General features: G+C 43.3%; 1 protein-coding gene across 1 annotated transcript in view; it reads right to left on the reverse strand.

Annotated features, from left to right (window-relative positions):
• Positions 1-504: 504 nt before the first annotated feature.
• Positions 505-14204, reverse strand: part of T265_00364 (hypothetical protein) — a gene marked incomplete at both ends in the record, with an annotated part of 29758 nt that continues 16058 nt past the window's right edge. Inside the window, 3 exons of the mRNA XM_009164109.1 lie at positions 505-660; positions 6938-7042; positions 10529-10749. Coding sequence (XP_009162373.1) covers positions 542-660; positions 6938-7042; positions 10529-10749 — 445 coding nt within the window. The remainder of the gene's footprint in view (positions 661-6937; positions 7043-10528; positions 10750-14204) is intronic.

Genomic DNA, 14204 nt, shown 5'->3' on the forward strand with positions numbered 1-14204 from the left:
ACGCAACGAATGTATTTCGAAGAACAGAGGGACAGAGAGCCTTACTAAACAAGAAGTATATAGGACAAAGTCCGAAAACCGAGAGTCTAGGCAAAACTTCAAAACAACATGGCCATAGCTTTGTGATAGTAAAAACAGCCCTGAGAGTGCTGAAAGAGTGGGAACAAGTTTGAGATTATTCCACCTAGGTTATGAACAATCAGTAGTGCGTAATTCACGAACCACTGGAGAATTTCCGAGTGGAGACCTTCCGGTAGGGAGTGTGAATATTTTCTCAGTAACCTACGATTGCTTTTATGATTAATGTGCACTTTGAAGTTGCGTGTCATTCATTCAACGTGTTCCATGTCACATGGCCTGATGGTGATCAGCTCCTCATGTAACGAGTTCTCACAGCAAGAATTGTGAGGCGTCAGGACCAGAAAACTGAGTGTTTTTATTTCCATAATCGAGTGTCATTTTAAAAACAACAATGAATTTCAAGCTCGGTCACAATTTTTGGATACAAGGGAGCGTGTTTTTTATCGGATAATATCGAGGCTCAGATCAGCTTGACTTTCCGGTTCGCATAACTTGAAGGCTTCAAATTTCCAGGTGCTTCTTTCATTCCCGAATACCTCTCACCTGGTGGTTTTTGCGTTTCCGCAAATCGAGCATGGCCTAGAAAAGTGAAAGAAGAGCTATAAGTTTGGAATCTCCAAAATTTTGCACGTCTCAAACAGGAAGTAACCTTCTGTTGCGAATATAATGCTTTCCACCAGGTTTATCAGGAAGTCCTGAGTAAGTAGCATGCCGAAGTAGGGTTACCTAAGTGCCAAACCCCAGATACTATTGTTCATAACGGTTGTTTATGTAGGCATTCCGCATATCGCATAACTCCAACCTCATCTCAAAAGCCTATTCAGTTTCTAATTACAACTGGATTTCTAAACTACACGTTAGTCTTTTTTCTGCACTTATTTTACACACGGGTGTTTTCTCGTTTCACATTTCCTGCACGATTCCCTTAGATGACAAGAATGATTTCCTTTCTTCAGTTCTATTGCTTTTTACCCATGTCTGCTTCTATTCCCAGACAAACAGTTCGTCTACCACAAACGCAAAACTACATGGCGAACAAGTGGGATTGACGAAATTCCGTCTCTGCTGAGAAGGCACTCTACTAAATCGGCCCATGGTTCAAGCTGAGTGTGCGATTTTTCAGAGTAAATGCCTAGAGTAGTCTGTCTGAGTCTAGCACGCTAAAGAACGATATTCTTACTTACAGATCTATTTATTCAACCCAGTTTAGGTACCATTTCACTCGATTGCAAAACCACCGTGAATGTGCTGAAAAGCCTTGAAACACTGTACAGATGTCTAATCCCTAGCAGCGTCTAAATGTTGCTAGTTCAGGTGATTCAATTGGATACTGATCAGGTGACAGTTGTTCTTTTCGCCGAGCTTGGCAACTGCCGGGCAAACATTTCGTCAACATTCGTGGTGAGATCACCAGTGCGTGCACTGCTAGCCAAGAGGTCCAAGGTTTGATATTCACACTGCTGACGACCTCTAATAAGGAGTGCAGTGCTTCTCGGCTTTCCAGCAGAGACTGTGTTCACTGACGGGATGGAACATCCAGTAGTACCATATCTCCAAGTGCTTGGGTAAAACGTGTCGCACCACTGTTTCACAAATCGTTTCTGCGGGGTCACTATAAAAAGCAACATTTGAGATTTTGGCGGGCAGCTATCAGTAACTCCACTAGTCTGTGCTCACGTCCGAAGTTACCATTCAGTTTGTATGAGTGTCAGGGAAAGAGTTAATCTGATTCTTGGAGGACCACAACTGTCATCAGATAGGCGGAAGTACAGAATTTTAGTCAAACTTTCCTCTTGGTTATGGTCATCAGCTGTCAGATGTTACAGCAGATGAAGATGATATATTATGGAGTTAAGATGTTTCAGGAAGTGGGATCAAAGTTCGGGACCTCAAGAGGAAAATAAACGCACAATCATGGAACTCGTAGGAGTAACACGAAGCTGTGTGCTTACTTGATAGAATCAATCACCCGAAGAAATGAAAACAATGTGAAATATGGCACGTTTATGAACGTCTTGTATAGTGTGACTTTCGGAGACCCTTGATAATACATTTCCTTCCAGATCACACAGCCAACTTCACGAACCGGAACTGTAGTTTGCAGTACCTTGAGTGAATCCAGGGTGGATCATTTTTGTCGGCATATCGATCCATGCCTATCCATTATTTTGAAATACATAATCGAAAGCCTCAAAATCCACCCTTTCCTCAGGAATTTATTTTACTCAACGGCTTGTCAAGTGAGAAGAGTGAATTCTGATGACTTCACTGGCTGTTGCTCGACTTGGTACCAGAAGTCGCTCCATTTCGTTACCTTCTGCGGCACGACAGAATATGTGACATGTCCGCATTACCGTCATTCACGTTTTTGTTTCATGTACAGCATGGTCCATGCAAATTATGGGTTCCTGTTATCAGGGTGTCAGAAATGACATCCGCAAAGCCATAAGAGCCTGCAAACTTCTACTTCGATTTCTTGTTGGTAAATCGCGGGCCACTGGTTTTTGTGGTTAGTTCACATGCAAGCGAGTAATTCCCACTCCCTATTTATCGGACTCAAGCTAACCAAGTGTTGATCAAACCCACTGATGGCTAAACACACAGGCTAACTATTGTCGTGTACAACTTCATGATGTCATCCTTCACATCTAGTAATATCCCGAAAAAGCCAACCAGATTCGGTCATCGCAGGAGGAATAAGCTGGTCCTTGCCTATACCGCAAGTACAGTCACATGATCTCATCAAAAAAGGATTCTTAACAAGAAGTGGTATCCTAGCAACATAATTTTCGTTTCAGAACATAATCACATCAAATTGGCACCTCTACTGCATGGACCTAATTTTTCCCACTACAATTTCCCAAAAACCGGTAGTTTGATCGCCAAATATGAAACGCCTACTATATAAACAGCCCCAAATAGGTCCTGGGAACTCAGACATCCAGACTAGCTGCTGACCGTTTCAAATGTATCAGGAAAGCCAGATTCCCGAAAGCAACCACTGAAGGCCCAAAATCCACTGAGACTCTCAGCTCCGCCAGATGTTGACCAGGCAAACAACGCTCCCCTCAATATGCAGCGCTTCCCAGCCTTGTATCAAACCCAGGCAGCGAGAGTCAGCGTTTATCAAGGTCAGACAACGCCACCGCAATATGCAGCGCGTCGCAGCCTCGTACCAAGGCCAGACCCCGTGCGTCAATATTGGACCAAGTGCAGAGTGTCCCTCCAATAAATAGCGTGAGATCGTTGTGCTTTCGCACTCGCACGGACTCACGCTCTCCCACTCGATTTTTCGGAATATAGCTGTTCTGTTCCCTTCTGTGAGTCCTTTTATTCGGCATTAGGCATTGGAGTGGGTCAGCAGTTAGATATAGCAGATTGGCGAATCAGCAGATATAACAAAATGTTACACAAAAACTGGTCGATTTTTTAAAAATGACAATTCCACGGGCAGCTGAGTTAAAATAAACCAGCAGTTAATTGCGTGATGTGATGCACGGCCTACACTAGTCAGCGCTTGAAGTGGCATTAAAATCATGGTGAGCGGTTCGTGTAGTATCACTTGTTCTGTGGTTGTGGACAATGTGGGAAAACCACAACTTCTTAGCACTTAAATGGTACCGTAGGTACCGTTCATTGTTAACATCACTCATCCACATCGATCTACTTTGACAAAGAAATCCTCCTTGTATGCCCTTCTCACAGGATAATTCTCTTTTAGTTTGAATTCGTGCTTGGTTTGTTCTGGATATTTATCCAGAAAATTTCCGACTCTCCATCGGAGGCTCAGGGTAGCCTATTGTCCCGGGCATGTCACGTTACCCTATTTTCCGTGGCACCAATCAGGTAACCACAAAATCTTTTTGCGCTTTCGTATTGCTTGTCGCTCGAGGTTATCGTGGCTGCCCACCAATCTTGAGACACTTCATAACTCCGTTTAAGTGACACACATAGAACCGACAAACTCGATTACCATGAAAAGAATACTGCATTGTTTTCTCGTATTCCGGTCATAGTAAGCAGCTTCATGAAAGAAATCTAATCAACGAAAGGCTCGAAAACTACTAGTAAGCTATCCCAAAATGCACTCTGATTGAACCGGAATAGTGGACTCTGTGGCAAGTTTCACAATAAGGGGCTCGCTCCCGTATTATGGATTTTCCACCTATTTTTGCTAGTATTAAGTGACCATCTTTAAAAAAAATACCATAATTGCCAAATGAGCTATTCAGCTTCAAACACTGACACATTGTATTAATTTTCGCCTCGACGATGAGGAGCTTCCTTTCTGCACAACAAGGCATCCTGACATCGTAGCTTGTTGGATTGAGTACTTCGATGTGTGATCATGAGGTATCCGTTGATCATTGGTTTGAACCCAACGCACGATGTGCTACTGATCCCGCATAAATTTGTTGTAGCTCCTCGGCTGAGTATGGATAGAAAAGACTATGAAAAAAGTCCACTTCGTCATTTGGTATCCCCGAGTCGACGGATCACATAACAGCAGCGCTAAAGGATACACTTCCATCGTATAGCATTTATTTTGTAGCAAGATGATCCCCCTCCCACAGATCACCAGTTCAGTTATTCTAAAATATCGAAGGACACAGATAATGGTATGTATATTTTGGCCATCCACTAAAAGGTTCTTTCTCTGGTCCATGCAGACAGATGTTTTTCTTTCTTCTAGCTTGAGCTTTTGGTTTATTTTGGCTCATTAGCTGTTGTCTGTTTGACTCGTTTTAAAATCCATGAAGCTGACCGTTTTCATCGAACCCATTTGGCCGAACACTTGCGTCATTGGGCCAAACTGGACGCATGTGGATATTGTGTCCCGTACATCAACTGTGTGAGCGTGAACATGAAAAACGAAAGCGAAAAGGCTATTCTAATCCGGCTTAGGAAGGCGGTGATGAGATAAAGAGTCGTTCTGAAGGTCTGCACCAAGTACGCTCGAGGTTTCATTCAACAATGACCATAAATTATTCAAATAATATTGCCCTACCTAACTAAAGTCCAAATATCTACTCTTTAGAACACCGAATGACAGTACCAACCATGTAAGTGTATCTCTGCTCTAGGTACAGCGCGAAATATTGGATTTTCAGTTGTGTACTGATCATCTGAAAACACCATGTCTGTCGGTAGCTATATCATTGCTATGTGACGCCTAGTGCAAGGTGCCACATCACATACGTTGTCTCACACAAATGCACTTGTTTGCTATAACCAATGGAGCGACCGCACAGTGAACATCAACAATGCCGCGCATTTACCTAGTTCAAACGTGTCCGGCCATGGGTAGCTATGCTAAAAACCACAGTTAGATGAAATCAAGAAGTTCTTCGAGTTATTTGTTCCAAACGGAAATACACAATAAACCGAACAAATAAGAGCTGGCTGACAACCGATTAAACATATTGTGCATATGGGTGGCGCCCACTTACATTTATCCAGGTATCCGCGCACACCACCGCTATACAGCAGGCTGACGACAGCTCTAGGGTTACTCAGTTAAAACTGGAGTTCTCTCAGTCACGTGCAAAACAGATTTGGGGATGAGGCGTTGGTTTTTCTGATTAGTTTGATTGTTCATATCATTCATAAAGAGAGAGACTATGCTGAAAAGCTAATTACACACTACTCATAAGTTTGCTAAAAATTCCTAGACATCGCTCTTCTTCGAGCTCATTCGGAGGGTGCAGTCTTCAGGCCTCTGTCAAATTTATGTTCTGACTGAACCGATCATGGAATGTTGAAGAGCTTTCAGTAACCTTATGAGTAAAGTTCCTCATAGAAAATACACTGCGGTATCTCGAACATTGTCTCCCAATGTTAGCCCGAAGGTGACCGTCCTTTTTGCGGGTCGCCTACAGATTTACCGGTATTTATTCACGAGAGTTTCTCACAGTTGGATGAAACCCCGTGGAAGCCCTTGTTCCACCCCTCACACTGGATCTGGTTTCAACTCCACTCTCTTCGTCCAAAGAATGTGACCGATTTATTCATTCTCAAAGTAAATTCATTCCGGACCATCGTGCAGCTTCGTCTGAGGTTATGCCATCGGGTTCTCTAGCAACAGTTATAACGTTCACTTACTGTCAGTCTAAACAGACAGTCTGGTGTATGGTTTTGGATTTTTGCATTTTGATGAATGACTGTTTGTATTTTCCCCAGTTATGTCTGGGAAGGAGAGTTAGATAAAGCACTGTTTTAGAATTCACGCTGCCGACTACAAATCAATACATCGACCACACCTTTGACGCTAGCGTGTGCCAGTGGCACTCCCAGATATGCAAAATCCAAACGGAATGTCACGTGACCACTTTCCGTACGATCGACTGATGTGCCTAGATGTCAGAGGCAGGCCATGTTCGTCTTATAAAACTGGTAAGAAAAGGGACACAGCAACTACTGTTGGTCTGAAAATAACTGCATTTGCGTGAGTGAAATCAGAATGTCATTAAAAACCACTTCAACAGGGAAGGATTGGTAGGGGTTTTTATGATCCGGGACAACTATACTATCAAATCGACCCGGTAGCAAAATCGTCCAATTCACAATTCTGTGCCCAGTAAATAACATGAATACATTGAATAAACTGTCTTCTCGTAATTGGTGGGAACTGAAAGCCTTACCGCCCAACAATATCACAAGTGATACTTTATGAGCTACGTCGAACACCTGCTCTTGATTCTTATGCAGTGCTCCTGACCAGTTAATACAGTTTAACTCGTGGTTGAACAAACGCAGTCAGTCTTCAACCTAGAGTGCAAATTGACGCTCCTGACATTCGTTTGTCACAAGCGGGAATAGAGTGTTGATATCCAAATACACCCAACAAATCACTTACGACCAGAGAATTTTCCATGCTGAAATCGATTGATTGCATATTCCGGCTTTATATGTGAACTGGGTTTAGGAACGAGCGAGGGCAACTGGATTTTCTTTTGATATTCTGTGCATAAACAAGAGATGAGCAGTGGAGATGTGTGGCTTCAACAGAAAAGAAGTATTGTCGGGTGACCAGAAAGATAATGCGTTCACTTAATACAATCAATCGTCTTAGAACTAATGTTTTATCTCTCTCCCCCTCTAGAAAGGCCACCTCAAGAGACTAACTACAAGTGGCCCTCTCTCCTACGTAGTCAATTCTGAGGGAAAATCTACCACTAAGATATGCCACTATATATACCCTAAGATACCACTAAAAGCAAAGCGTCCTTCAGAACGACCTAATCATATCATATCGTAAAAATCCACGAGAGAAACGCATAGCAACCATACCTCAACCTGAATAAAATGTTACTCGGCAAGTAAGATGCTTTCGTCTTATCCGCTCAAATCACAGTCAGGTTGGAACATGATAAAATCGAACCGATTTAGGCTGCTTCGACGTTAGGGTTGAGGTGATCTGTGGGTCAGTCAAGTTGAGCAACCGGCACGCTGTCCAAGATGACTAACTCTGGTGACAGGAGGTCAATTCCTAGCCCATATTCTAAATACAGAACCTACGTTTGACAGTGGAAGCATTTTGTTCTTCTACGGAATGTCACCCAGCTAGTCAAGGCAACTCGACTATTTGTTGGCTTGACCACTGAGGTTATTTCACTAGGGAACTTTGGTGTAGTCCTCCATACCGGAGTCGTTCTGAATCTTTCGGCTGCGATTCAAACCCGCATCACTTTGAGCCACTTCGATTACCCGCTAAGTGGAATTTAACCCTACACTCTCGTTACCTTTGCTCCACTTTGTTTCTAACGACCAGAAAAACGAATGGCTGAAAACAGTAGGTTTTCCAAGCGTCTTTTTCGCCAATGTTACTAAGGAACAATGCGAAATGATATGACAACCCTACACTTCGTTTCACCTCGATTTTTATAGTCCGATACAGTTTATCTACAACATGAATTTTGACATAATAAGGCCAACTGGTTCGTAAACTAGCATTTGCAGACAAACCACACAAATTCACATATTCTAGGATACAGGATGGGGCAAGTTCTAAAGAAGATTTGGCCACTTATGAGCAACTGAACTTTAGGTCTTAGCCGCCTGTTTTCTTCTTAGAGAACCCGATAAGCTCAAAACGTGTTAGTGTGCTCAAAAATTTGCTTATGGAAGGCAGGGCTATTGTGGAAAAGGCTTTCTCGGTAGCTACGAGCACTTGACAGGTAAACATGAGCACGAGCGCAATAATCGAGTCCACCATATCCGTATCTCAGTGATAATACTGTGTGCAAATGGATTTCAAATTTTTCGTATTTGTCAAGCCCCATTTTGTTCTCTATCGGTCTACACCTATGCATTTCGGTATCCTACCGATATCAACGTATGGCCCAGTGTAGGATTCACGCATGGGGCTTGCTAAGGCGATTAGACACATCAGCTGTCAATCAGCCAAGGGAAGCACGGTGAAAATCTGAAGCTTGAGTACGTAAGACCAGCATAGATCGGGTATTTTCGGGAGCTCAGCATGTTTCCGTCAGGTGGAAGTTCGCCGGCTGGAGTCTTTTCATGGTGGATCGTTTCATGAGGCTCCACATTTTCAGAATCCCCAAAGTTCCTTCTATTCTGTATCGCATGTTATTGAGATACTAATTTGAATCGTGGAGCCACAAAGCGAAGGTGATGGGACGTAAGAGGACTCGGCCACCTGAAGTTCGGGTTCAATGATGGAGCTAGTGACCCCAAAACCAAGGGACCGCCGACCTCAATTGTACTCATGGTGTGTGAAAATGCAAAAGGTTTTCGCCTGACTCGTCAGTTACCTTGAAATCTGTTGGGAAACTGAGTGTCAGAGAAAGACCAAACGATAAATGGGAAACTCCATAAACAGAAAATGTGCGAACTAAGGACATCAACCAACAACTCCATCGATTATCTACTAAACTATTCTGAAACCATAAGGTAACTATTGTTCGAAAGATTCACAGTTACGTTAAGTCTGTTAATAGTTGACCAGGTGGCGGTTGATATGTTCACCGAGCTTGGCAGCAACCACGTTGTGGCAAGCCGGAAGCTAATCGCCAAGCCTCGCAAAACCATCAACAGCCACCTGATCAACTACCAGTGAATGTACCCGAGCTCTCCGTGTTCCGGTACAGCCATTTCCAGTTTACGAATTCACCACGGTTCTGAAGAGGTACTTGCAATTGCAGTTTTATGGTTAGTTGCTTCGCATGTAGCTTTTACAGAATCCTTCATTTGGCGAATAGCTAGTGCCCTCCATCTTATCAGAAGCACACTGCCCGAAAGGTTCTTAAACTCCATCGTCTCGTGTTTACGTGTCGTGTACGACAGCGAAACATCATTGTCAAGACTGATGTTGCTGTCTTTGATGATGATTACATTTCATGGTAGATACATGATGATTCCTTACTGTTTAAGGAAGTACCCATCTCTGATGCACACCGAACTAAATTTGGGTGTGAGTGTTCAAAGTTTTTCGGCGTGGCATCTTGAGAGATCTATTATGGCATGGGAGGAAAATTCTCCATGATATACGATGAAGGGATATTGTACAAAATCCACCAACAGACTACTACTGTTTTCGCCTGTTTGACACTCACAAGGTACAGGAAGCTCCCACATATTTGCATACTAAAATGTTTAGTCATTAGGCTGAGAGTACCCGACTAGAAAGATTACTAGGCCTCCATAAACATATACTGGTGACCAGAAGTGAATTCAAGCCGGTCTTCACTGAAAGAGGACTAGCAGCACCGCATGCAATTCGTTCCTTTCATATTCCAATCAAAACAACGTACGACTTGTGCTAAAACATATCTGAATTCTTTTTTCATAAAGGAAACTACTCACAAGGTTGCCACTCGACAGCCCACGACCGGTTTCGCCCTTCTTGGGGCTCATCAGGTAGGCGCACTCCCCGAGTTTCCGTCAACCTTATGTTCCACTTGAATATCTGGATTCTCACCACGACAGTCTAACATGAAAAATCCGTACAATGACAGGTGTACTTGGTCCTGTGGTAATAAGTGTCTTCTTCAATCCAAGGTACTTAATCGGGTCAGCTGAAGCTTTATGCAATCTGGGGAGTAATTTCGGTGTCTACCGTCTATGAGGATCATAAACATGCTGCTTCCAAGTAGTTAGATTTCCTTGGAAATTTCATTCCACGGAATAGGTGAGGGAAACATTCAGTCCTCAAGAGAGACATCTCCGAAGACAGATTCCTTCTCATAAGAGTTTACAGCAGCGTCTTTGTTAGCCTTTTTACGCTATAGTTGCTCGCCACCTCAGCTCAGCTCAGCTCAATAGGAGACCAAGTGACCATCTATGTTACTTGAGTTGTAAACATTGCCTTCAGTAGCAGATGATCCACTCGAAAAGAAACTGCCAGCCAGTTGGATCTGTTCCACATGCATTTGACGTTAGATGCAAGGTGAAAGCTGCCTCACGGAAAATGAACCCATTGACGTACCTGCGTGCCTTCCTTCGTATGTGTGCACAGCCGGAGGTCGGTAGGACTTTGACCGCATTTTGCTGGTTGGACGCAGTATTGGCAGGAGCGAACCGTGAAGTTTATTATAAACAGGTGGACTGTTCGGCTTCCTTGCGTCTAACTGACTGAAATGCAGAACACATGCCCGTATTGATTTTGAGCTAACTGTAGTAGCATGTTGTCTGCAAATCCATAGATTCCTGGAATTCGAAGAATGTGTTAAGCCTAAAAGACGGTTACATGCTTGCTTACAGTTTATTTTTCGTAAATGGTATGGGAAAATTTGGTGCGCCATGGTGCCTGGTAATGGTGTATGAATCCAACCCATCAGTTTCACTGGTAGGAGGAGCCTAGTGGAAACACAAACGACCTATCATTGAATGTGATGCGAGATATCGGTAACTCGTATGTAATCCTTTGTTGTCAATTGGTTTGTCGAACTTGACAACTGGTTACAGAACGTTCCACCACCATTCGAGGAAAGGTGTTTTTTATCGGATAACTACGCACCATTTGTAAATCAATCGTCGCAATCCGAAAGCAGTTGCCTGCTTGTGGTCGATTAGATCGGTATGTTCGACTAAACAACATTCACGAGAAGGACGTTTTTTCAACAGAAATTCAGCCTGAAGATGAAAACTTTAACTAAACCACCAGTTGCTAAGGCACATGTCAGGGTAGATACGGGGTAAACAGGAGTGGCCTTTCCGACACTCTCATATACCATGCACTCATTAATAAGAGTATTAGTTACATTACCGTAATCCCTCCAAAAAGGAAGTCCCAAGGAGGAAGTGTCTTAATCGCCTTCTTTCCGTTACAGCAGCAAAAAAACATACACCCTCTTCCACAGAGTCAGAACTCTGATCCACCAGGCGGATAGTTTACTCCTCGAAGGGTAAGGGGAGTGGAGACACTTTGTATGATTAAGTAACTTGCGCCACACCCGCGATGACTACTTGATTGACTCTGATTTGTCTTCTCTGACAAGGGCACACATGTTCGGCACACTCGATCCTGGGACAAGCTCCAAGCATCCCATGGGCTGTAGGTAATCGAGTTGAAACATAGAATGAAACAGTACACGATAACCCGATGGTCCTGGGTTTCTACTGGGTTTCATTCTTCCCCCGTTGTGATATTTGCCAGTTAATCTGTTCGGCACAAGACCTATCTTCTATGCGAGAATATCAACTACCCTGTCCTTTCACGCAATCACATACACACCCTTCAAGTAGCCTACTACTGAAGCATGAAAGCATGTCACATCGGTCACTGAGACACTATCTCCGTTCAGAAGACATTCTGGTGTCTCCAACAGTTTTTTTCTTTTAGTGGTATCGGACAATCATTCAGCTTCCAATTTGGCGTACTGCATACCTTTCCAAACGGGAACCGGAGAAATGCTTATCACGCAACCTGTGAAGTTCAAGTCACTGGTTGTAAAAATCGATTGAAATCCAGTAACTGACTAGTTGTGACCACCAGCTTTTCAAGTTCATTGGACACAGGTGCCTATTTTCTACTCAGTGGTATCTGTTACGCATTGACAAAGCTTGGAAGCAACCGTGAGAAATTCGCCTTGCTCCGAATTATCATCGCGTTTTCCACAGCTCATTGTGTAACCTACACAACTGGACTAGAACCTTCTGGGATAAAAATTTGGCGAATAGAGGGCCACCTCACTCCACTTTCAATCCGGATAGCGAGTAAAATTTTTCCCATAGTTTATACTTTATAACCCAGGAGGCTTACACTAATGCCGTCAACAACGAACAGTATCTCGAAGCTTTCACTTTGGAAACGGTTTGACCATTTTCAGGTCTTTTAACAAGGAAGACGAGACTGAGAAAAGTGGTTTTCAAAGAGCTGTGCTTGGGAAAAAACTTTTTTTTCGACAATGTGGATTAAACATTCACGAATTACTTGTGTTCAGTGAATGGTTTATTTTAAATTAGGTACAACTGCATTATCTTTTATGTGGGAGGCCTCTTTTAGGGCCACCTGTTAGTCTTCCTTCAAGGTCGTTTGACGATTGCTGTCAGTTGCAGTCTCGCGAAGTCGAGGTGGATAGGGGTGTTACTCAGGACATCACTCCAGTTTATTGATCTGCACGCATTTCTGAACAAAGAGCGGATTAAAATACTTTCCATCCTGAAAAATCAGCTGATTTGGGGTACATGGAAATGAGGACGATCTTTGTCATCATGAACACTTCGTTTCCCGATGTTTCCTCTGAATGGACCGTGGTTCAAACCCGATTGGTTTTTCAATTTCTTCCGTTCTTTCATCACTAAGATCGTCCCTTTCCAATAATTTTCCTCCTCATAACGTCCTCTCCGTTGGCGAACCACTTTGCATTTCAGAAAATCTTCAAGCTAGCAGCCAACATAATGTGGTCCCTTCTTTGGACCTCAAATTTGTGACCTGAAAAAGGTGTGCTCCTTGTGCGTACGTGCCCCTTTCAGATCGAGGAGGAAGCAATGAGGAAGCAATGACGTACTCAAAGATAGTATGGCCTGGTTATCGTATCACGTCATCAGTGAGCTCCTGGCATTTTGATTTCTGGAACTTGAAAGATCACTCGCTATTGCATTTCAACCCAGAATAATCTTGTTTTTGCTGAACATTCCAAGAACATGATTTAGGCTTTGAATTTCCGAGCCATCAGAGTCCAAGGTCACATTTGTTCGAGGAGCTGGAATATACGGTGTTTTTCCGCCCAGCTGTACTCTCCTTTTTTAAAAAAAGGGGTCACTCCAGAACGAACAGCCGACAGTCCCTTCTTGTTTGAAAATCCCAAAATCAAATCATTGTTGTTCCTAAACTCCGTTGCAAAACGTTTATGAACTCAAACTATCTATAAAGCTCTATGCAGATGAATATACCCAAGAGATATCGAATGCAAGCCCTGCTTGTTGCCCACCTTGGCACATCAGTCTTTATACGAAACGTGTGTCATGTGACAAACTATGTACGCATGATTGCTAATGAACAGTCTTTATGATCGGAAAAGTTGGTTACTTTACTCACTGTGTTGGTGAACGCATATTCGTTCCGATACTGTTTCTTTCGGTTGTCAAGCCATCTGTCACTTACTCTTCTACCGGGACTCACGCGATCGCAGTCACCACGCCATTCATCTGCCTTTGACCCTGTCGGTCATGGCGTTGGGTTACGTGACTACTTATCATACAGAACTGTACAGTAGAGATCATCATCACGTTGTGCCACACGCTGAGCGAAGCAGCTGCAGTATACAGGGATGACAGAGTGGAATTGTTAGTCGTTGTCACATACCCTCCACCCTGTGTTTTCATTCCCATTCTGGGGTTGGTTATGGTTTACATCCTAAACAACAGTAGCTTACATAAACCCGTAAACCTAGCCGTCGTCTTTTCTCTCCATTGTGGATATCAAATGAATTTAAAGTCGCGGAGAGGCACTAAAATACCAATGTGCACTTGGACAGGGGCATTTTGAAGTATCACAGTTGATCCCTCCGAAGAAAACTCCCTAAAGAATCGGCCTTTTCTGCAAGCTGTTTCCCTACGAGAGGGAGTTCACTTCTTAAACACGCTTAAAAGGACTGACTAAAATGGTCTGTTCTAAAAGGAGGACAGTCATATTGTGGTCACCAGAGGAAGTCAGAAAG

The sequence above is a fragment of the Opisthorchis viverrini genome (genome assembly GCF_000715545.1).
Source record: "Opisthorchis viverrini unplaced genomic scaffold opera_v5_3, whole genome shotgun sequence".
In the NCBI taxonomy this organism is placed as follows: domain Eukaryota; kingdom Metazoa; phylum Platyhelminthes; class Trematoda; order Opisthorchiida; family Opisthorchiidae; genus Opisthorchis; species Opisthorchis viverrini.